General features: G+C 40.4%; 2 protein-coding genes across 4 annotated transcripts in view; both read right to left on the reverse strand.

Annotated features, from left to right (window-relative positions):
- LOC112253486 (homeodomain-interacting protein kinase 3) overlaps positions 1-4,852 on the reverse strand; it is a 44,973-nt gene extending 40,121 nt beyond the window's left edge. The window contains exon 1 of one of the 2 annotated variants that reach the window (XM_042323302.1): positions 4,299-4,852. The gene's annotated coding sequence lies outside the window, so the exon portion shown is untranslated. Of the gene's footprint in view, positions 1-4,198 lie in introns of both variants that reach the window. The other variant, XM_042323303.1, reaches the window with a different exon arrangement.
- Positions 4,853-15,153: 10,301 nt separating this feature from the next.
- tcp11l1 (t-complex 11, testis-specific-like 1) lies at positions 15,154-21,255 on the reverse strand. Of its 2 annotated transcripts, none has more exons than XM_024424014.2 (11): positions 21,149-21,255; positions 20,845-20,947; positions 19,665-19,812; positions 19,205-19,337; positions 18,914-19,034; positions 17,938-18,158; positions 17,588-17,724; positions 17,277-17,440; positions 16,395-16,576; positions 15,985-16,157; positions 15,154-15,762 (listed from the first exon to the last, which is right to left on the reverse strand). In XM_024424014.2, the coding sequence occupies exons 3-11, from the start codon at positions 19,783-19,785 to the stop codon at positions 15,548-15,550; spliced, it is 1,467 nt and encodes a 488-aa protein (XP_024279782.1). In that variant the 5' UTR covers positions 19,786-19,812; positions 20,845-20,947; positions 21,149-21,255; the 3' UTR covers positions 15,154-15,547. The 2 variants fall into 2 exon arrangements, with proteins under 2 accessions (XP_024279782.1, XP_024279781.1); XM_024424013.1 differs by having other exon boundaries at positions 20,845-20,951; positions 21,149-21,249.
- Between the last annotated feature and the right edge of the window lie 1,653 nt (positions 21,256-22,908).

Raw genomic sequence — 22,908 nt, forward strand, 5'->3', positions numbered from 1 at the left:
AAAGCACTGTGTCTGGAGAAAACCAGGCACAGCTCAACGTCCGTCTAACACCATCCCTACCATGAAGCATGGTGGTGGCAGCATCATGCTATGTGGATGCTTGTCAGCAGCAGGGACTGGGAGACTGGTACAGCTTGAGGGAACAATGAGTAGAGAGAGAGACAAATACAGGCAAATCCTTGATGAGAACCTGCTTCAGAGAGCAAACGACCTTAGACTGGGGCAAAGAATTACATTCCAAATGGACAATGACCCCAAGCATACAGCCAAAGAAACACTGGAATGGCTCCAGAACAAGAATGTAAAACTCCTTGAGGAGCCCAGCCAAAGGCCATACTTGCATGCCATTTGAAAATCACTGTCCACAGCTACTCCTGAACTAATTTAATAGAGCTTGAGAAAATCTGCAATGAAGAATGGGAGAAAATTCACCAAATCCAGATGTGTAAAGCTGACAGATATACCCAAGACGACGCAAATCCGTAATCACCGTAAAAGGTGCTTCTACAAAGTATTGATTCAGGGGTGTGAATACTTATGCAATTGATATATTTCTACATTTAATTTTCAATAGTTTCAAAAATCATGTTTTCACTTTGTCATGGGTTATTAAACAATCTTGAATTCAGGCTACAACAAAATGTGGAATAAGTCAAGGGGTATGAATACTTTCTGAAGGCACTGTATGCCATGTTCAGACAGAGGAATGGGTGTGTCTTTCGTATTGAAATGGATTTAGTTTAGGGAGGGGCACGGTTAATCGAATATCCTAACAGACGTTAGTAGATTCCTGTCTCCAAAAAGCACCTGTTGTATTGAGCGATTTAGGCAAATAAACACCAGGGCTATTAATTGAAGATTTACAGTACTTGAGATATATTTGTTTACCATTTTCTGCATTGTAGAACAATAGTGAAGACATCAAAACTATGAAACATCAAATCATGTAGTAACCAAAAATTTGATACGAGATTCTTCAAAGTAGTCCAGATTTTTGGTTCCAATCGATGTGTCTTTGTGAGACGCAGAGTAGGTGAACAGATGATCTCTGCATGTGTGGTTCCCACCGTGAAGCAAGGAGGTGGTGTGATGGTGCTTTGCTGGTGACACCATCTGTGATTTATTTAAAAGTCAAGTCACACTTAACCAGCATGGCAAACACAGCAATACGCCATCCCATTTGGTTTGCGCTTATCGGGAGTATCATTTGTACAACAGGACAATGACCCAGGATGTGTAAGGGATATTTGACCAAGGAGAGAGATGGAGTGCTGCATCAGATGACCTGGCATCCACAATCACCCGACCTCAACCCAATTGAGATGGTGTGGGATGAGTTGGACCGCAGAGTGAAGGAAATGCAGCCAGAAAGTGCTCAGCATATGTGGGAACTCCATCAAGACTGTTGGAAAAGCATTCCAGGTGAAGCTGGTTGAGAGAATGCCAAGGGTGTGCAAATCTTTCATTAAGGCAAAGGGTGGCTACTTTGAAGAATATAAACTATATTTTGATTTGTTTACTACATGATTCCATGTGTGTTATTTCATAGTTTTGACGTCAGCACCATCATTCCACCATGCAGAAAATAGTCAAAATAAAGAAAAACCCTGGAATGAGTAGGTGTCCAGACTTTTGACTGGTACTGCATATATAGGCCTATTTTAACAATTGAAAGGCTTTGTCTAAATTAAATGATCCTTGACATTTTACCAACAAGTATACCCCATGACATTTGAAAGTCTTAATTGAGTAAAACAACTTTTGAATGCAATTTTTATAATGGTGCTTTGAACTATTGCTGCGCATTTAGCCCCCCAGGCTGCCCTGACATTAGTATGCTATTTCCCCCACTTCAAAAAGCAATTACAGGCCCTCACCTAACGGTTTTCACAATACCTGACAGATGAACGCAACACTCTCACCCCAAAAACTTGTTACATAATCAGTTATGGTGAAATCTGACTTTTCATTCTCTGTTGCTTTTAGCCAAACTACAGAAGAAAAACAGCATACCCGCTGTCTAGCATTTACATCAGCAGTCTCCAACAGGTTAATTACGCACTGCCAGTAGCTCGCCAAACAATTCTGAAAGTACATGCCATTTTCACATGGTCCACCGACAGAAATACTTGCCCCAAAACCTTCAATTAAATGTTAACTGCAAAGAAGGCTTACCTGGCAGAAGTATATCATGAATAAGTGTATCTATTATTTGCAAATGTTGCCATGAAATGAACAGCAGCAGTTCAGAACTGTCACTAGACCAGCAGATTAGACAGCACATTCTTCCGTCGCTAGATCTGCAATGTAAAAAAGGGCCAGAGGTGCAATTTAAATGATTCCAGATCTTCTGATGTGATTTAAGCATTGACAAGGACTCAGAACATCAAATTTGGATGTTTCTTTAAGAGGGGCGGCAGGTAGCCTCAAGGTTAGAGCGTGGGGGCAGTAACCGAAAGGCTGCTAGATCGAATCCCCGAGCTGACAAGGAAAAAAATCTGTTGTTCTGCCCCTGAACAAGGCAGTTAACCCACTGTTCCTAGGCCACCATTGTAAATGAGAATTTGTTCTAGACTTGCCTAGTTAAATAAAATAACAATTGTAATTTTTACTGAAAAAATATAAAACAATCAGATTCTATAAGAGTTATTTATTAGCCACTATTTTATCAGGTATATTGACAGAAAACAGAGTGCACTTTTTCTTGTACACTAAGGACCCGGAGAAAGAGTTGCTAGGGAGAGTAGAAGAGAAGAATGTGCCTATTTGAAAGGAAAAAATTAATCAAAATGAGTAGCTCGCAATAAGTAAAAACTTTTAAGTAGCGCTCCTGTTGGAAATTGTTGGAGACCCCTGACAAATATCATTCTGATTGCTCGAGAGTCAGTAGCTATTTTATTTTGTATTTGACAATATCCCAAAAAAGTAATATGAATAGTAACATAATATTAAATGCCCATCCCTACTTCAGTTCCTACTTTAAAATGGTAAAAACAAACATAACAAAAAGCAGATTGCTAGTTGCATCACACATGAACTGAAATGATGTCATCCTACCAAAATGAACAGTGCAAAATAAAATAAACTGATTACCCAATGAAAAGGTTCACTTCACACTCAGGTGTACCCTGTGGTGATATAAATCAGAATAGCAAGTCTTAACTCTTTATCATTATTTACATAAACCTTGTCCAACACTTACTAGTTACCACACTAGCTAAGTACAAAAACAGTGTCAGCTGCAATGCCATCTGTCCATACACGCAGAGGCTTTGATACCCCATCATTGGTAGGAGACCCTGGTCTAGTGTTGAATTACACTCCTCACCATTTCAGGATTGTAAAGGCTGCCTGCTGTAAGAGGCCACTGGTAACTAAGTCAAATCGAATCACTAGTGACTGACTGACCTTTCTGTGTAAGTAATCAACAAATGGGTGGGGGTGCAAACTGAGGACGGGTATGGGTGGTTGATAAGTCACCTGTTGACAACGTAGTTTAAGTAATTTCAAGTAACTAGCTAACGTTAGTAGTGCCAAGGCAGAAATCCAATAGTATGTCAATTATATAAGGGAGTTAATGTTTTAACTAACTATATGTCTGAGGGATAAAACATTGTTATTATAAGTTAGATGGCTGGTGAATGTAAGCGTTCATCTTGTCAGTTAACGTTATGTCACAACAAGAGGAAGGACATGACTGGGACTTCTCGTTCCCCCCGAGTGGATTACTACTCAGAGACAGTGTGTGTGCAGTAACGTTACTGTTGCTATTCCATACAATGTAGTTAGTTAACGTTAGCCATTCCATGACGTTGGCTAGCCAGCTAGATGGTAGGCAATATATTTTTTTTAAATCACCCAAAATCAGATAATTAAAATGTACATACAAACCACGGGACGAATCAAAAATAACGTCTTGTTAACATTAACTATTGGCTAGCAACTAGCTAGCTAGTTTGACAGATTTGCTAACGTTAGCTAGCCAACGTCCACATTAGGCATTGAAGTCAAACTGAGTAAAACTAACAAACTAGCTATTTACCAGTTACGAAATGCATTGAAATTCGCACAAATGGCTTGATAATTTTTAAAGTTATGATATATAAACGTTTGCTATCTTTATTAACAGTAGTTAGTGACAGAATACAGTCAGCAGGGCTTCTCTGAACATGCTAACGAGTTTAACAAGTACCCACACCATGCTCAGTATGCCTGCAATGCTGCCATCTTGTTCTCCTGGACAACGAGGCTTTCGATAAACCCACAATCTCACACATTTTAAACTCCAAATAACTCACGTATTACACCGTTAAATGAAACCAGTCTTCGTCCACGGCGTAGTCAACAACTGCCAGTTTCGCAAAAAAAGTGGCTCTTGTTTTCGTTTAAAGGGTAACGAAGCCCATATTTCTAATCTTTGTTGGGACCAGTTATCCCAGAGGCCGTGCAGTTCCAGCACTTTGCTCGTTATTTCATCAACTAGCACTAGCTATGTTGGAAGCCAGCAGAAAAAGTCTCCCCACCCTCGTTGCGTGTGCAATGTTCAAGAGTCATAGAGCAAGACCAGAGAAATCAACCATCGACACATTACGAGCTGACTTCTGAGCACGATATCGTCAAAGCCGCTGGCAGAGTTCTTTTTGCATGGCCCGGTTCCCCAAGGGAGCGGAGTGAACTGATATTAGACCATTCCATTGGTCCTTAAGGGAAATCGCCACTCACCCGGGGCACCGGGCCAAGCAAAACGAACTGCACCAATTATAATCTATAAAGAAAATAGCATTTATGAAACGTGATTTATAAAAAGTTTATAAAAAGAAAACTGACAAATTTGAGCAAATATGAACAGTCCCCATAGCCTCAGTCACGTGATTTATTTCCTCAGTTCCTTAAATCCAATTATAAATCAGGTGGTTCTGATCACTGAATGCTGATTGGCTGAAAACGGTGGTATAGTTAAGCAATAAAGCTCGAGAGAGTGTACTACACCCACGGCTAAGGGCTGTTCTTAGGGCAACGCAACGCAATGCAGAGTGCCTGGATACAGCCCTTAGCCATGGTATATTGGGCATATATAACAAACCTGAGGTGCTTTACTGCTATTATAAACTGGTTACCAATGTAATTTGAGCAGTAAAAATAAATGTTTTGTCATACCTGTGGTATACAGTCTGATATACCACGGCTTTCAGCCAATCAGCATACAGAGCACAAACCACACAGTTTACAACAGACCGTAGACCATGCATTGGTGAAAGAAAATGTGATTTTACTGTCCTAATTAGGTTGGTAATCAGTTTATAATAGCAATAAGGCATCTCAGGGATTTGTGGTACATGGCCAATATACCACGACTAATGGGTGTACACAGGCAAACTGCATTGCGTTGTGCTTTTAAGAACAGCCGTGGTATATTGGCCATATACCACACCCCTCATGCTTATTGCTTAATTAGAGAATCAATTTCAAAATGAACTAGTTACCTCCAATATCCAATGCAATTAATGTAATTCTATTGAATCTATTTTCAACGGCAAGGTGAAGACCCCACTACATAAAACATCATAAATAGGATTTGTTTGTTCAGTGCAAAATGCAACAAAATATTGATAAGGACATTTTTGCATTCGATCCATAGCTAATAATAATAATAGTAAAATAATAATAGGCTGTGTTATATTATGGGAAATTCTAAAATAACCCTCCCAGGCCCTCAGAATGCCCTTTGGTTTCAGCAAATGATAAAAAGATAACACCTCTGTCATTTCCCAACAGCAATACATTAACCTTTTCCTAGATGATAGCGCTGGCCACTTTAATGTATGAATAAACTTGATTTGAATGTCTGTTTCAATATTGAGTATTGTTTCCCTCTGCTGTTAGATATGTGTATTGCATGTAACTCCACAGTGAAGGCTCTGCTAGTCCCAAAAGCATGGGGTTTAAAACAAGAGTAATTTTTCAGCAAAGGAAATATATATATATACACTACCAGTCAAAAGTTTGGACACACCTACTCATTCAAGGATTTTTCTTTATTTGTACTATTTCCTACATTGTAGAAATATATTTATATTTTAAATATAAATATATTTCCTACATTGTAGAAATATATTTATATTTTAAATATAAATATATTTTGTATTTGAGATTCTTCAAAGTAGCCACCCTTTGCCTTAATGACAGCTTTGCACACTCTTGGCATTCTCTCAACCAGCTTCATGAGGCAGTCACCTGGAATGCATTTCAATTAATTGGTGTGCCTTCTTAAAAGTTAATTTGGGGGATTTCTTTCCTAAATGCCTTTGAGCCAATCAGTTGTGTTGTGAAAAGGTAGGGATGGTATACAGAAGATAGCCCTATTTGGTAAAAGACCAAGTACATATTATGGCAAGAACAGCTCAAATAAGCCCAGAAAAACAAATGTCCATAATTACTTTTCCTCCACAAGAAAGGAAGACCCAGAGTTACCTTTGCTGCAGAGGATAAGTTCATGAGAATTTACCAGCCTCAGAAATTGTAGTCCAAATAAATGTTTCACAGAGTGCAAGTAACAGACGCAACTCAATTGTCACACACTGATCTGTTTCACATGTCCTTGTGCTTGTTTCCACCCCCCTCCAGGTGTCGCCCATTTTACCCATTATCCCCTGTGTATTTATACCTGTGTTTACTGTTTGTCTGTGCCAGTTTGATTTGTTTGTCAAGTCAACCAACGGTTTTGTCTCAGTGCCTGCTTTTCACCTGTCTCTCTTTTTTTCCCCCTCACCCTCGTGGTTTTGAACCTTGCCTGCCTGACCTGACCCTAACTGCTGTCCTGTACCTTTGCCCCACTACTCTGGATTATCAACCCCTGCCTGCCTTGACCTGTCATTTGCCTGTTGTTGTAATAAACATGGTTACTTTGACACAATCTGCATCTGGGTCTTACCTTCAAACCTGATATCAACTGTTCAGAGGAGACTGCGTGAATCAGGCCTTCATGGTTGAATTGCTACAAAGAAACCACCAAAGGACACCAATAAGAAGAGACTTGCTTGGGCGAAGAAACATGAGCAATGGACATTAGACCAGCGGAAATCTGTCCTTTGGTTTGATGAGTCCAAATTGGAGATTTTTGGTTCCAACCGTTGTCTTTGTGAGACGCAGAGTAGGTGAACGGATGATCTCCGCATGTGTGGTTCCCAAGGTGGAGGAGGAAGTGTGGGGGTGCTTTCCTGGTGACACTCGTGATTTATTTTGAATTCAAAGCACACTTAACCAGCATGGCTACCACAGCATTCTGCAGCGATACACCATCCCATCTGGTTTGGTTTAGTGGGACTATCAGCCAACAAGCGCTCATGAAGCTGGTTGAGAGAATACCAAGAGTGTGCTGTCAAGGCAAAGGGTGACTCAAATTTAACATTTCTGATTTAACACTTTTTTTTGGTTGCTACATGATTCTATATGTGCTATTTCATAGTTTTGATGTCTTCACTATTATTCCACAATATAGTACATAAAGAAAATCCTTTGAATGAGTAGGTTTGTCTAAACTTTTGACTATGTATACTACTGTTTGGGGTCACTTAGAAATGACCTTGTTTTTTAAAGAAAAGCACTTTTTTTCCATTAAAATAGCATTAAATTGATCAGAAATAGTGTAGACATTAATTTTGTAAATTACTATTGTAGCTAGACGCGGCTGATTTTGAATGTAATATCTACAGAGGCCCATTATCAGCAACTCCTGTGTTCCAATGGCACGTTGTGTTAGCTAATCCAAGTTTATCATTTAAAAAGGCTAATTGATCATTAGAAAACCCTTATGCAATTATGTTAGCACAGCTGAAAACGTTTTCTAAGTGACCAAAAACATTTGAGCGGTAATGTCGGTTAGGACATCTACTTTGTGCATGACACAAGTCATTTTTCCATCAATTGTTTACAGACATTATTTCACTTATTCACTGTATCACAGTTCCAGTGGGTCAGAAGTTTACATACACTAAGTTGACTGTGCCTTTAAACAGCTTGGAAAATTCCAGAAAATGATGTCATGGCTATAGAAGTTCTGGTAGCCTAATTGACATCATTTCAGTCAATTGGAGTTGTACCTGTAGATGTATTTCAAGGCCTACCTTCAAACTCAGTGCCTCTTTGATTGACATCACGGGAAAATCAAAAGAAATCAGCCAAGACCTCAGAAAAAAAATGTTAGACCTCCACAAATCTGGTTCATCCTTGGAAGCAATTTCCAAATGCCTGACAGTACCACATTCATCTGTACAAACAATATTACGCAAGTATAAACACGCAGCTGTCATACAGCTCAGGAAGGAGAAGCGTACTGTCTCCTAGAGATGAGCGTACTTATGTGCGAAAAGTGCAAATCAATCGCAGAACAACAGCAAAGGACCTGGTGAAGATGCTGGAGGAAACAGGTACAAAGTATCTATATCCACAGTAAAACAAGTCTTATATCGACAAACCTGAAAGGCTGCTCAGCAAGGAAGCCACTTCTCCCAAACCGCCATAAAAAAAGCCAGACTACGGTTTGAAACTGCACATGGGGACAAAGTTCTTACTTTTTGGAGAAATGTCCTCTGGTCTGACGAAACAAAAATAGAACTGTTTGGCCATAATGACCATTGTTATGTTTGGAGGAAAAAGGGGGATGCTTGCAAGCCGAAGAACACCATCCCAACCGTGATGCACGGGGTTGGCATCATCATGTTATGGGGGTGCTTTGCTGCAGTAGGGACTGGTGCACTTCACAAAATAGATGGCGTCATAAGGAGGAAAAATGATGTGGATATATTGAAGCAACATCTCAAGACATCAGTCAGGAAGTTAAAGCTTGGGTCTTCCAAATGGACAATGACCCCAAGCATACTTCCAAAGTTGTGGCAAAATGGCTTAAGGACAACGAAGTCAAGGTATTGGAGTGGCCATCACAAAGCCCTGACCTCAATCCTATAGAAAAGTTGTGGGCAGAACTGAAAAAGCATGTGCGAGCAAGGAGGCCTACAAACCTGACTCAGTTACACCAGCTCTGTCAGGAGGAATGGGCCAAAATTCACCCAACTTATTGTGGGAAGCTTGTGGAAGGCTACCCAAAACATTTGACCCGTTAAACAATTTAAAGGCAATGCTACCAAATACTAACTGAGTGTATGTAAACCTCTGACCCACTGGGAATGTGACGAAAGAAATAAAAGCTCAAATAAATCATTCTCTCTAGTATTATTCTGACATTTCACATCCTTAAAATAAAGTGGTGATCCAAACTGACAAAAGACAGGGCACTTTTACTAGGATTAAATGTCAGGAATTGCGAAAAACTGAGTTTAAATGTATTTAGCTAAGGTGTTTGTAAACTTCCGACTTCAACTGTATATATAGAGAAATGTTTGTTTCCTCTAAACAAAAAAATAGATCGTTCTCACCTTCAAAGTTGTGTGTATGTACTGACATTTATGCTGTATCCATCCACTAATACAGGTAAGGCCTGTCCACTCATTAGGCAGGATAATGCGGCAGATTGAAGAGGGTGGCATTTTCTGAGCTAAACTTACCAAGACGCACCTTCAACAACACATACAAACCTCACTTCATTCTGCCCAAAAACAATGACAATCTCTCTCAACCAGTGGCATATGGGCTAACTGATAGATGCAAGCACGCACACGCGTGCAAACACACACATCCATGTTTTTAAATGTATGTAAATTGTATTATTTTGTCTGTAATGTCTTTTTCCTTATGTGTCGGACGCCAGTAAGACTAGCTGTCGCCATTGGCGTCGGCTAATGAAGATCCTAATCATATCAAAGTCACAAAAAGGCTGCAAACTAAATTCAGCAAAGGCTTGACAACCAACACAAACCTGAAAACAAATAAATATTCACAGGATTTATTGAGTGCTTCATGTTCGGTGCTGAACATTGCTGATAGGTAATTACAGCCTTACACAAAATAAGTAACATTGATGTGATAACACTTTATGTAACAATACATTGAAGCATAGCCACGGGAAGATGTTTGGTGGTGGGGGTGCTGCAAATTTGGGAGAAAAACATTTCTTCTCATGTTACAGACTGCTGTATCCGTCCACTAATACAGGCAAGGCCTGTCCGCTCATTAGGCAGGATTATGCGGCCACCTACGGCGGCAGATTGAAGGTGGCAATTTCTGAGCTAAACTGATCAAGACACACCTTCAACAACACATAAAAACCTCACATAATTCTGCCCAAAAACAATGACAATTTCTCTCAACCTGTGGCATATGGGCTTTTTAAGTGAGTGCTGATGCCGCCGTGTAATACACAGTGGCCACTTTGTCAAAGGCAGGGGCGCAAGAAATGTTGCTTGTCCATTCCTAGCGTGCGTCTCCATGGTGCTGTTGGACAACTGCATCACTGCCACTCTCCAACGTTCCGCCAACAACAACAAATAATCTGACATAAATCATAGCAGATATCAAATATGGTAGAAAGAGTATGTAGCCTTTTCTGTGGCCTACAGGCTGGAGATAAAAATGTATGACAATGTAATTTGATCTGATAAATCTGCATGATGTGTCTAACATAAATGGTGCCCAATAAAAAATAAACATTGCTGACAAGTTGCCAAAAAACAGATCCTAAAAACAGGACAGGTCAAAGTAAAATGGACAATATGGAATGGATAATCAGGCTACTCACAACTGCTGTCCAGGAGCTTTACGCCGTGGGCTAAATTGTCATGAAAAGTGGTTTCAAGTTTGCATCCTTCAATTTTTGACGAGCTGATCATTACATTTGAGTCACTTAGCAGACTCTCTTATCCAGAGAAATCTACAGTAGCAATTGGGGCTACGTGGGCAAATCGAGGGCAGATCAACAGATGTTTCACCTAGTCGGCTTTGGGATTCCAACCAGGGACCTTTCTTTTACTAGCCAAACACTCTTAACCACTAGGATACCTGCCACAAAAAAAGAAAATACTTACAGTGCACTCAGAAAGTATTCAGACCCTTTGACTTATTTTTCCACATTTTGTTATGTTACAACCTTATTCTAAAATTGATTAAATTGTTTTTGTTTTTCCCCTCATCAATCTACACACAATACCCCATAATAACAAGGCAAAAAGAGATTTAAGTCTTTTGCAAAAATGTGATGGAGTGCTGAATCAGATGACCTGGCCTCCACAATCACCCGATCTCAACCCAATTGAGATGGTTTGGGATGAGTTGGACCGCAGAGTGAAGGAAAAGCAGCCAACAAGTGCACAGCATGTGGGAACTCCTTCAAGATTAGTGGAAAAGCATTCCAGGTGAAGCTGGTTAAGTGAATGCCAAGGGTGTGCAAAGCTGTCAATGCAAAGGGTGGCTACTTTGAAGAATCTAAAATATATTTTGATTTGTTTAACACTATTTTAGTTACTACATGATTCCATGTGTTAGTTTTGATGTCTTCACTATTCTATTTCTACAATGTAGAAAATAGTACAAATAAAGAAAAACCCTTGAATGAGTAGGTGTCCAAACTTTTCATTGGTAGTGTATATTTTAATTAATCTATTTTTTTCCCCCAGCTTTTTCAGGGGGTGCTGCAGCACCCTCGGCACCCCTATTTCCCGCAGGTATGCATTGAAGGAGCGTTAATGTTGCATGGAATGAATCAAAAGATCGATGGACATGCAGTAGATGTTGAGAAAACAATAAGTTAAACAGTAACATCAAGCTCTTACAGTATATACACATTTGCATGCACAACTTTATCTGCATCTATAGCTAGGTTTCCATCCAATTGGGGACAGATTTTAAATGCCAATATTTAAACATTCTTAAAAACAATATGTACATTTTCCCACCACAGACGTTTCCATCCAATTGGCTAGTGGCCAATAAATGGCCGTGCCAAATGACGGAGTGGCGAGTAAAACATTTCCATCGCATTTGCAACTCTACTGATGGTTTTGTCACAAAAATGTTTGTGTAACATTGCGAAAGTCCCATTCTGGCAAGTGCATGGGCGCTCTAGCCAACAGCTCGCACTCGCAGATACAGTGTGGGTATAGCCTACTACATGATGAGATTATTAACAAAAGAGCTAGATATTATTTTCATTTGTCAAACAGCAGACAAGCATCAATTATCATGTCAGCAGAATTAAGACCCCCGATAGGTATTGGAAATGAGCATCAAGCTCATCACCGTGCACTTTCACCACCCAGTGAAGTTTCATCGGTCTCCAATCCAAAATGAAATCTAGAATCGGCTTCCTATTTCACAACAAAGCATCCTTCACTCATGCTGCCAAACATACCTTGTAAAACTGACTATCCTACCGATCCTTGACTTCGGCAATGTAATTTACAAAATAGCCCCTCCAATACTCTACTCAGCAAATTGGATGTAGTCTATCACAGTGGCATATGTTTTGTCACCAAAGCCCCATATACTACCCACCACTGAGACCTGTATGCTCTCGTTGGCTGACCCTCGCTTCATATTCGTCGCCAAACCCACTGGCTCCAGGTCATCTATAAGTCTGCTAGGTAAAGCCCCGCCTTATCTCAGCCCACCATAGCAGCACCCACCTGTAGCACGCGCTCCAGCAGGTATATTTCACTGGTTACCCCCAAAGCCTATTACTCCTTTGGCCACCTTTCCTTTCAGTTGTCTGCTGCCAATGATTGGAATGAATTGCAAAAATCACTGAAGCTGGAGACTCATACCTCCCTCACTAACTTTAAGCATCAGCTGTCAGAGCAGCTCACAGATCATTGCACCTGTACATAGCCCATCTGTAAATAGCCCATCCAACTACCTCATCCCCATATTGTTTTTTTGCTCCTTTGCACCCCAGTATCTCTACTTGCACATTCATCTCCTGCACATCTATCACTCCAGTGTTTAATTGCTAAATTGTAATTACTTCGCCACTATGGCCTATTTATTGCCTTACCTCCCTAATCTTACCTCATTTGCACACACTGTATATAGATTTTTCTATTGCGTTATTGACTGTACGTTTGTTTTTCCATGTGTAACTCTGTGTTGTTGTTTGTGTCACATTGCTTTGCTTTATCTTGGCCAGGTCGCAGTTGTAAATGAGAACTTGTTCTCAACTGGCCTACCTTGTCAAATAAAGGCAAAATAAAATGTTATAATTTTTATTTTATTTTATGTAGCCTAACTAATAAATTGCATGCTTTCCCGACTCGTAGTGGGAGGATCACAAAAGATCATAACGTGACTCCAATATGATGGTTATTATATCAATATTTGCACATAAAAACATTTCCACTGCCATTTCTCATATAATTAATTTTAGACACAAAAAGATCCCCCACCTCTTGTCTAGCGTATTTTGTTTTGTCGAGATATGAAAAGTTTACAGACAAATTTGCTGTTTCCATCAGGCCTGTCATTATTTTTTTTAATCCAACATGTACTTTACTCACATAAAAAGGTTGGATGGAAACCTGGTTTGCCAAAAAGCAAACAGAGTTTGTAAAAACATGGTGTTTTAGACTCTCTCGCTCTCCATATCTCAACCATATCTGCTGTCTCAACCTCTGAATGCCAGTGGTGGAAAAAGTATTCAAACGTCATGCTTGAGTAAAGGTACCTTAATATAAAATGACTCAAGTAAAAGTGAAAGTCGCCTATTAAAATATATGGAGAAAAAAGTACATTATTTTCTTTAGGAATGTAGTGAAGTAAATGTTGTCAAAAATATAAATAGTATAGTAGAGATACCCCCAAAAAACCTAAGTACTTAACACCACTGCTGAATGCTTGGCTATGACAAGCCAACTGACATTTACATTTACTCCTGAACTGTTGCAACCTCTCTACAACCACTGTGATTATTATTTGACCCAGCTGGTCATCTATGAACATTTCAACATACTGAAGACCAATCTGGCCTTAATAGCTATGTACTCTTATAATCTCCACCTGGCACAGCCAGAAGAGGACTGGTCACCCGTTTGAGCCTGGTTCCTCTAGGTTTCTTCCTAGGTTCCTGCCAGCGTGCTTCTACATTTGCATTGCTTGCGGTTTAGCGTTTTAGGCTGGGTTTCTGTATAGCACTTTGTGACATCTGCTGATGTAAAAAAAAAGGGCTTTATAAATACATTTGATTAATTGTATGGTTCAGTATTACCTTTTGTCCTTTCATATTTTTTTTTAACATGTTTAAATGACCAAATTATGAATCTACAGCTGGTCACATGAAGGTATGCAAGGCACCAATCATGATCACTGTCAATAACCAGGTTCCCATCCAAACTTTTTATGCAAAGTACATGTCAGATAACAAAAATGTTATGACAGGTCTTATGGAAACAGACAATTTTCCAGTAAACTTTCCAAATGTTGACAAAACTAAATATGGTAGACAAGGTGGGATTTGTGTTGGTACAATGAATTATGGGAGAGATATCAATGGAAACACTTTTATGCGCAAATATTGACATAATAACCATCACATCGAAGTCAACTTGGAGTCAAACGATGACATGTTGTGGTCCTCCCACTACGACTCGTAGGGAAAGCATGCAGTTTATTAGGCTACAGATTAAATGAACTTCACAGGGTGGTGAAAGTGCAAGGTGATGTGCTTGATGCTCCTTTCCAATAAATATTGAGGGTCTCATTCTGGTGACATGATCATTGATGCTTGGCTGCTGTTTGACATATATCAAATAATCTCGCTCTTTTGTCCTAATAATCTCATCATGTAAACTATACATACAACAGCAATGCCAATACCAGAGTGGGCACTCACTATATAATCCAACACTTTCTTTGTGAAAACCATCTGTAGAGTTGAAAATGCGCTGGAAACACAACTAACTTGTTAAAAAAAAAATGTATTCAGTACATGGGAATTTAACCGCAAAAGCTATTTTTAGTTGCACGGCCTTTTATCTGTCAATCTGATGGGAACACATGGCTGGTGGGAAAATGCTCATATTGTTTTATGCAGATTTTAGAATATTTGCATGAAACTCTGTCGCCAATTGGATGGAAACATAGGTAGCGATGTGTGCTTTACAGTATACATCGCAGTTTACAGTGGAAATAAATATCCAACAAGGAGGGCCTCTACACAAAAAAGTCCTCTTATGTTCTCACCTTTACCATCAAGGACCACTTTGGAAACGTGTATTAAAGGAATACTTTTTAGTGTTATCTTCTGGGAATAAATTATACATCTTGTTGTATATGTTTTTAAGCAATTCAATTCATGAGTAGCCAGTTACCAAATAGTTTCCAGATGCTATCACAGAACTCCTTATTTAATGCAAGTAAAAGAAAACATGCAGTTTTGTATTATGCCTTTTTTTTTTTACCCGTGTTTGTTGTACCAATCCAGAAACAGACACACCATCATCAAATAAGTAACATGTGAATGCAACAGCGCTTGTTGTATAAGTATTTTGATATCAATTAATACTGGCATTGTACAATACTGTCATTATTACATTAACTTTAGCCATACAATGGAATGCATGGATAACCTACAGTGATCCCATTTTAATTAACAGTTCAGTGTTAAAGCCTAGGTGTCATTACTTTCTCCTTCTTGCACAATCTCCTGAAGGATCTTTTGGTAGAAAGGGGAATAAACCAACTTGTTGAAGTGGACCAGACGGCCAAACTTCATGGCAATCTCTTCCAGCTCTTTGCTGACTGGAGCTAGGCCCCCTGGCAGGGTTGGAGCACTCCTGTGACTGGACTCCAGGAAGGCAAGCAGGTAAGTCTGGATGCGGGAGCCTGAGTAAGGAAAGAATGTTCATGCTCAGAGGGTTAAAGTGACACAGTAGAGCAACAAACTAGGTACGCTATCATCAAAAGCAGATCATGTCATTGGCATGACCACACATGTCAACGATGATCAAAGAATAGACAGAAGATACAGACCCAAACTATATTTTGCACAGAACTTCATTCAGGGGAATGAGATTGGCAAAATACATTCAACTATGGTTAGATTACCTATAAGCCTGCGGATGGCGTTGTCTGGGAGAGTAACAGCCGAGATTTGGCCTTTCAGAATGCTCTGCCGGTTGGTGGAGAACGGGGAGAAGCCATGTTCAGACAGACATCCACTTAGCTCCACACACATCCTCTCTCCAATGGTAGCCAAGGCTTCATCTGCAATGAAAGACCTTCAGACCAAAGTTAAGAGTTGGGCGAGTTCATAAAATGAATGAGAGCTCTGGGTATTACGTTATTTCAACTAGCCTACCTGGTTAAAAAAAAGGTGAAATATATACATGTATTTCTTTTTAAATGTATGACAAACAAGAGTAGTCACTATGCCTAATGTCGTAGACCATGGTTATGAGTATATTCAAGGGTGTGTATGATCATTCCAACGGTGTGTGTTTAAAATGTGTACTTACGGCATGTGCATCTCTGTGAGCAGAACCCCGATGGTCCTCTTCAGTCTGTCCATAAGGCCTGGCAGGCCTGAGATGGCCTCTCCTGTGGTGTTGTACACTATGAGCAGCACAGACGCCACCAGAACCAGCTGCTCCAAGTCCTGCTGCATTTCCTGGAAACGCACCTGGTCCATGAGAAGAGTCTGAGAACATATAAAAAAAAGTGATGATTTGATTTGGAATTTTAAGACCCCTTTATTAAGACCCCCGAATATTGAATTTGGCCTTTACTACTATAGCCCATAGTAATGCATTGAAGAAAAACATTCATAAATGGCCAAAAAAAGAGACAGTCAAAAAATAAATAATAAGGAATAAGGTTTTGAAGTGTCTGTCCTTTATCTAGGAGATATAAGAAAGCTCAGGAAATATTGTTGGGTTTTTTGACATACAGTACTTAACCCCTTATTATTGTTGGCACAAAACAACCTCCATACTTCCATTCATTTGTATGGATTACCTTCAGACGAGTCCCATGGGGTCATATTAGTTTGTAGCCCAAATGGTTTGGACGTTACAGACAGAAGTTGGCACATAAGTGTTACAATTCAGATGCTACAGATGTTTTCGTGAGATGATCTGGATTGTTTCATGGTCTGAATACCGCTGTAACTCAGCCACCTTCCACCGCAGATGCGGAAGGCCAACATTGGCGAATGCGGTGGATCCAGGCACAGCCAAAAAAACTGATGATATCTCTACCTTAAACTGATGGTTTTTAATGGGATTTTTTATAATGATTATGTTACTTACGACACACAGGTGCATCAATAGACTTAAGGATTATTAACCACTGTTAGGCCATTGTTGGGCCTGTGTAAGGTGTATGACAGACAAGCCTACCTCAGGGAAAGGATCAGAGGCGTGGTTCCATTTAAGCAGACACAGGTAAGCATGGTTGTGCACAGCGAGAGGAGTGGGTAAACCACCCGCACCACCTGCTTGATCTTCATGAAGTACAGACTTAGCGGAGTCTTGAAGCCACTTCTCAGTAAAGTCTAAGGCGTCTGAAAAAGTCTGCATGTTACTCCACAAACAGTTACATCATCTACAGTAAGAGCCAGCACAGCATAGCTTAGGTAGGATTTTGTTCAACCAGTGATGACTGAAGCAACCAGTGATGTGATGTGAGACGCTAATGATATCCTCCTTACTGGGTTGTTTTTCAACAAACTCCTGGAATTTCTTCCGTTCGTACTCAACGGATTGCTGCAGGAGGTGGGGTCGAATACTGCTGACTGCAAAATTGGCCATATCAAGTTTCATTTTATCCATCACTGGAAATATCGCCCTATGAGAGAGAGTATGACAATTTTAAAATAGTGACAGGGATGAAGACATTCCAAGCACAAATCTTTGCAAAATAAAGCCGTATGTTAGAATGACAAAATAAGGCTGTATGTTAGAATGACAAAAAAGAGGGAGACATCAATTGTGTCATGTTAACATATCATTCAAAACATAACCCCATTACAGCACTAAAAAGAATTGACTGCCGATTTACTTTAATAGAGGCACAAGATCTGTGATTTCCCGAAGCTTCCTGATGTCCTCGTCCCGGCTCGGAGCGCAGAGTGAACCCATCATACCAATGACAAACTCAACCAGCTTACTGATGTCCAGAGCTCCGTTCTCTGCCTGCTGCTGGATCAGAGAGAGGTCTAGCACCTCCTCAATTCGCCCCCTCAACCGACCATGACCCGGAAGCAGAAAGGACAGCAGAGTCTACAGTGGTAGAGAGAGTGACCGTTTAATGAAAATTGCTCTTCTGAATGATAAAACATAGATGCGGTAAAGAGGGCAATGGAATTCGACCAAAACAAGTTTCAAGTTGTAATGTCACATGCACAGGTACAGTGAAATGCCTTTCTTGCAAACTCAAAACCCAACCATCAATAACAATGTATCACTAGAAGAAGAAAAAAACACGAGAAATAAGAATAGGAAATATGGAAACATGTGGGAGAAAGATGCCGTGGGGGAAAGATCACGAATCTCCTCATTGCCCTCCAGCAAAATTAGCCTACATTTAGGCTATTGTTTATACTGTATGTGAATTTCGCACTTGAGGTAAAAATCTGATGCTTGTATGGCCTTCAACCCCAAAACATATTCATGTCATTGTCACCAATCAACTGCAGTTACAGTTAAAAAACGACTTTGAATACCACCCTATGACTTCTCCATGCTAGCTATGCTACCAGCTCATACAAACTGGAGTTAGCATTTAGCAGTCACTTTTTCTAAACCTGAAAAGGGACTACTAAATGTTGTGCAGCGAAGATATATCCAAATCGGACTTTAGCAACCACCCTTTGGGCCTGATACCGTACATTAACCGTGACGGACTTGACGAATATTTACTTTGTTAGATCAGAATTGTTGAATGCATGCCAATCAGGCGTCATTCTTCTATCCCCCACGGTCTGCGGTCCGTAGACCTCTTTACTGCATCTATGGCCTAGCAACAGCTGTCTTACCTCTTTGATCTCAGCAAGAAGTTTGATTGCGTGATTATATGATGGCGGGTTCTCACTCAGTTGTGCCTCTAGAACGTCCCAGAATGCTTTATGCATAATATCCTTCACCCTTTTTTCCAAACTGGGAGCATAGCAAGAATAATAATTTAAATGGCCATTCAAAATGCGAAACAGCATATTTACAAAATTGTGGATGATAGCATCAGTACATCAGGTCTTATAATTGTGCATGGCACAGCAATCAGAATACATAGTAACAGCTACTTCTATAAGACTACCCATTGAGCTCACCTTCCTTCTGCTGGCTCTGAGGGCTTCACCTGGAAGTCAGTATTCACTACGATCTCATGGGCCAGGGCCATGTTGGTCACACCTTTCGCCGTCTCCATGAGCTCCTCCGCTGACACAAATCTTGGTGGGCTGGCTGTGAAACAGGGGAGCAATGGCAACAGGTTATGTAGCTCTAAAAAGGGATGTGGACCAACTTATACTTAAATTACATCTTTTAGTTTTAGACTTCAAGCCTTCAAATAGTACACCTGATTTTGAACCATTAAGGAAGCTGGGTTGTAGCTAGACACATAAATTGTCAAAATCATATTTTTTTGTCGTTTCAGGGAGATTTTTTTTATTTTAACCCTAAACCTAACCATTGTCCTAACCTTAACCCACATTTCCTAACCTGCTACAAAAAGTAAATTATGTTTGAAACTGTATACCATCTAGTTCCCACCCTGTAGGTGCTACTCACATTGTGGGGTGTTCCCTCTGTGAGGACTAGGTGTGCCTCTCCAGACTCTCTTACTATGGGACTGTTCAGAGGAGTCAGTTCTGTCCTCTCCACCCCCAGGTTTGTCAGAGTCCTTGGGCATGTTGCTCCTCTCACTTGAGTCCCGGGACTGAAAAATTTAAATTGGGATAAATTAGGATAAGAAACATATTCAAATACTTTCAGTTGTGTGATGGCTGACCACCCGCCTCTACGAATCAGAGAGTGGAAGACTCCTCTCTCGTCTCTAACATGTAGGCTCACTTTTTGTGTACAGTCCCATCACAAGTCAGACTGTAGAATAAACTTCCCTTGAACATACTTCACATGTTGTCCGCAGATTTTGTCCTTATGTAGGAGGTAATCTGAGCCAAAATAGCCACAGAGTAGTGTTGTTAACACTACTTTCAGTATGATGGCCTGTAAATTGGTTTGTATTTTCAATGCTGCCGCAATTCACACGCGATTTGCACAATGTCAACAATAGCCGAGTTTAACCAAAGCACAGACCAAAAAAAGGTGTCCCACACAATCATCTGGCAAATTCCCACACAATCAGTTGATTGCAAGGGAAGAGCTTTGGTCGAGAACATTTGGTTACATTCCGCTATTGTTTACATACTGTGCACCACGTGAAATGCATCAGGAGATGGAAAACACAAGCAAGCAACAGAACCTAACCGCGCCGCAAAAACTCGGGTAAAAAACACTTTCCTGTGGTTACCCTATCTCCTACCTCCAAAAGGACCAACAGCGCGGACAACCGATAAAGTACGTTTAAATATCACCGTATTCAACATTCTGGCTTGTAGAGACGGTTTTTTTTTTTTTACAGCGACGTCTTTCAGATTGATAGCATGGAGTAACCATGGTAACAGGCTGATAAGACAACCTGACGCCAACACAAGCATTAAGACAACTTAAGGCAGCCAGGACATCGCACCATCCTAATGATGTGATTGCAAACAAAAACAATCAGAGCTCTGTGGCGTCTGGTCATAAGATCACTGGCGCATAACAAACGATGCACAGTTCTGTCAAGGCTAAACCAATAGTGTGATTTCAATGACATCACCGAGTCCTTACACCTCGACGGCAGAGACAGCCTAATTTACGTCATGAGCTAGCAAGCAAAAACACTATATTATTGTGAGCAACATACCGTATACTGTGGTTAGCTAGCTTGCAGGGTAGATTTCTTCGGTCCGACTTTTGCCAGTCCTGAAGTGAATGGACAGTCGAGTGATGGAGTAGTCGTCTCTCTGCTGGCTGACAACAAAACAATAACGTGTGACAAAGCGATTCGTTACCTACTGCCTGACTTTCATCAGCTGGCTGCTAGGCTAACTATAGCTTCGATTCAACCAAGATAGTTTTTTTACAGCACAATGTAAAAACTATCTTGGTTGAATCGAAGCCAGGCTAACTAATGTTACATGTAAAATAATTAGAATCAATTTGGTTACCTAATCAAAGTGTACTTCTGGCATGGTGAATGAAGTTACATAGCTAGCTAAATGCGTTGTTGATCTCTGGTGAAAATGAAGAGAAGTCTTCCTGCAGTGGGTTGGGCCAAAGTGACGTCGAACTCGTCGTGAGGTCCCTGCTAAATACATCCTCAGATGGAAGATGGCTACAATGTTTATGACTGCAATGTGTCCCTCAACACAAAAACACGGAAACTTAAAGTAAAATAAGACTGATGCAATCAGAGTTCTCCCACTCGAGTTAAATTCAAATACCATCCATCTCCATGTATTAAAAAACTTGGATTATTTAAATGCAATTCATAATGCATGTTTACAAAGTTTATCCTAGGCCTATACAAACATGTACAAAGTGTGATCTTTTGACAACATTGAAACTGGCTACACACTGACAGCAGACATAGAAAGGATGCATTTCTTCTCTTTGGCAGAGTACTTTGGATCAGTGGAGAAAGGTGGGTGCAGGGCAGATTCCAGGCATAATCGGTCGCTTAGGAACCCCGGCCGCTAGGTGGCCCCCGACCAAAATGATTAAATATACACTGAATCAAATTATGAACGCAACATGTCAAGTGTTGGTTTCATGAGCTGAAGTAAAAGATCCCAGAAATGTTCCATACGCTCAAAAATAAATCTCAGACTTCAGTGTTTTCAAAACAACTGGGAACTCAGAAAAAAACTAGCTCCGGCTGGTAAAAATCTATTTGAATTGTCAACCAATTCGGGAACTTCTTCTTTCTAGAGCTCTGACTTTCCGACCTGAATATCACTGACGTCATGATTTGACCTTGTATTTTTTTGAGTTCCCAGTTGTTTTGAAAGTGGCATTTCACCCCAACTCTTACGATAAGTACCATGGGATCTTTAGTGACCACAGAGAGTCAAGACAACCATTTTAACGTCCCATCTGAAAGACAGCACCCTACACAGGGCAATGTCCCCAATCACTACCGTGTGGAATTTATATATATATTTTTTTTAAACTTCCAGCAGCATCTGGTGTCCCATCCAGGGAGTGACTGACCAGGACCAACCTTGCTTAGCTTCAGAGGCAAGCCATCAGTGGGCCGCAGGGTGGTATGCTGCTGAAACTCAGTATGCCATGGGCTCTCCAACCCTGTTCCTGCAGCTACCCAGTGCTTAATTTGGGAAACCAAGTGAAGTCTGTTTGGGAACATCGACGGTAACATGTTTTCGCAACGAAACATATTTCACTAAACAGTTGACAGCCCTTCTGCATGCTCTATAAAAGGAATAAAGGGGAGAGAGGAGGAGATGGAAATGCATGGTGGTGAGAAATTTTGTGTAGCTAAAGGTAATGTGCCACCCAATTAATTATGAAAATATATTTTTTTAAATCCCCTGTCCATTTCATTGTGTTAGGCTATGAAACAACATCAACAATGTTGAACTTCTTTCTTCAAATTGATTATCACAGCAAAATGAGTTTTAAAAGCAGGATACTGTTTTGATAAGTGTTGGATGTGATTTTTGATCCCATTTGCATTGATGTCAGAGTGGTTAGAGGGACAATAGAGCTCTGAGTACCAGGCCATTAGCTCAGGTCATGAGTTGGGTACAACCAAAGCATGTCCAGAGTGCATAAGAGGAGATTACGTGACTCAAGGTCATGTGGAATTTTACTGCGGTCATGACTAATGACTGCCGATGTGACGGTAAAACGGTCACCCCAACTGCCCTATGCACAACCGAAGAATTTCGTCGCAAACTGTCAGAAA

Source organism: Oncorhynchus tshawytscha, linkage group LG06 (genome assembly GCF_018296145.1).
Source record: "Oncorhynchus tshawytscha isolate Ot180627B linkage group LG06, Otsh_v2.0, whole genome shotgun sequence".
Classification (NCBI taxonomy): Eukaryota; Metazoa; Chordata; class Actinopteri; order Salmoniformes; family Salmonidae; genus Oncorhynchus; species Oncorhynchus tshawytscha.

What these genes read in the sequence shown, in the direction of transcription:
- tcp11l1 (XM_024424014.2), bottom strand. Translation starts at nt 19,785, where the DNA reads ATGCCCAAGGACTCTGACAAACCTGGGGGTGGAGAGGACAGAACTGAC. An exon ending in CCTCTGATCCTTTCCCTGAG is followed by an intron (nt 16,577 to 17,276) that starts GTAGGCTTGTCT and finishes ATATGTTCTCAG; the next exon opens with ACTCTTCTCATGGACCAGGT. An exon ending in CTCACAGAGATGCACATGCC is followed by an intron (nt 16,158 to 16,394) that starts GTAAGTACACAT and finishes TTTGGTCTGAAG; the next exon opens with GTCTTTCATTGCAGATGAAG.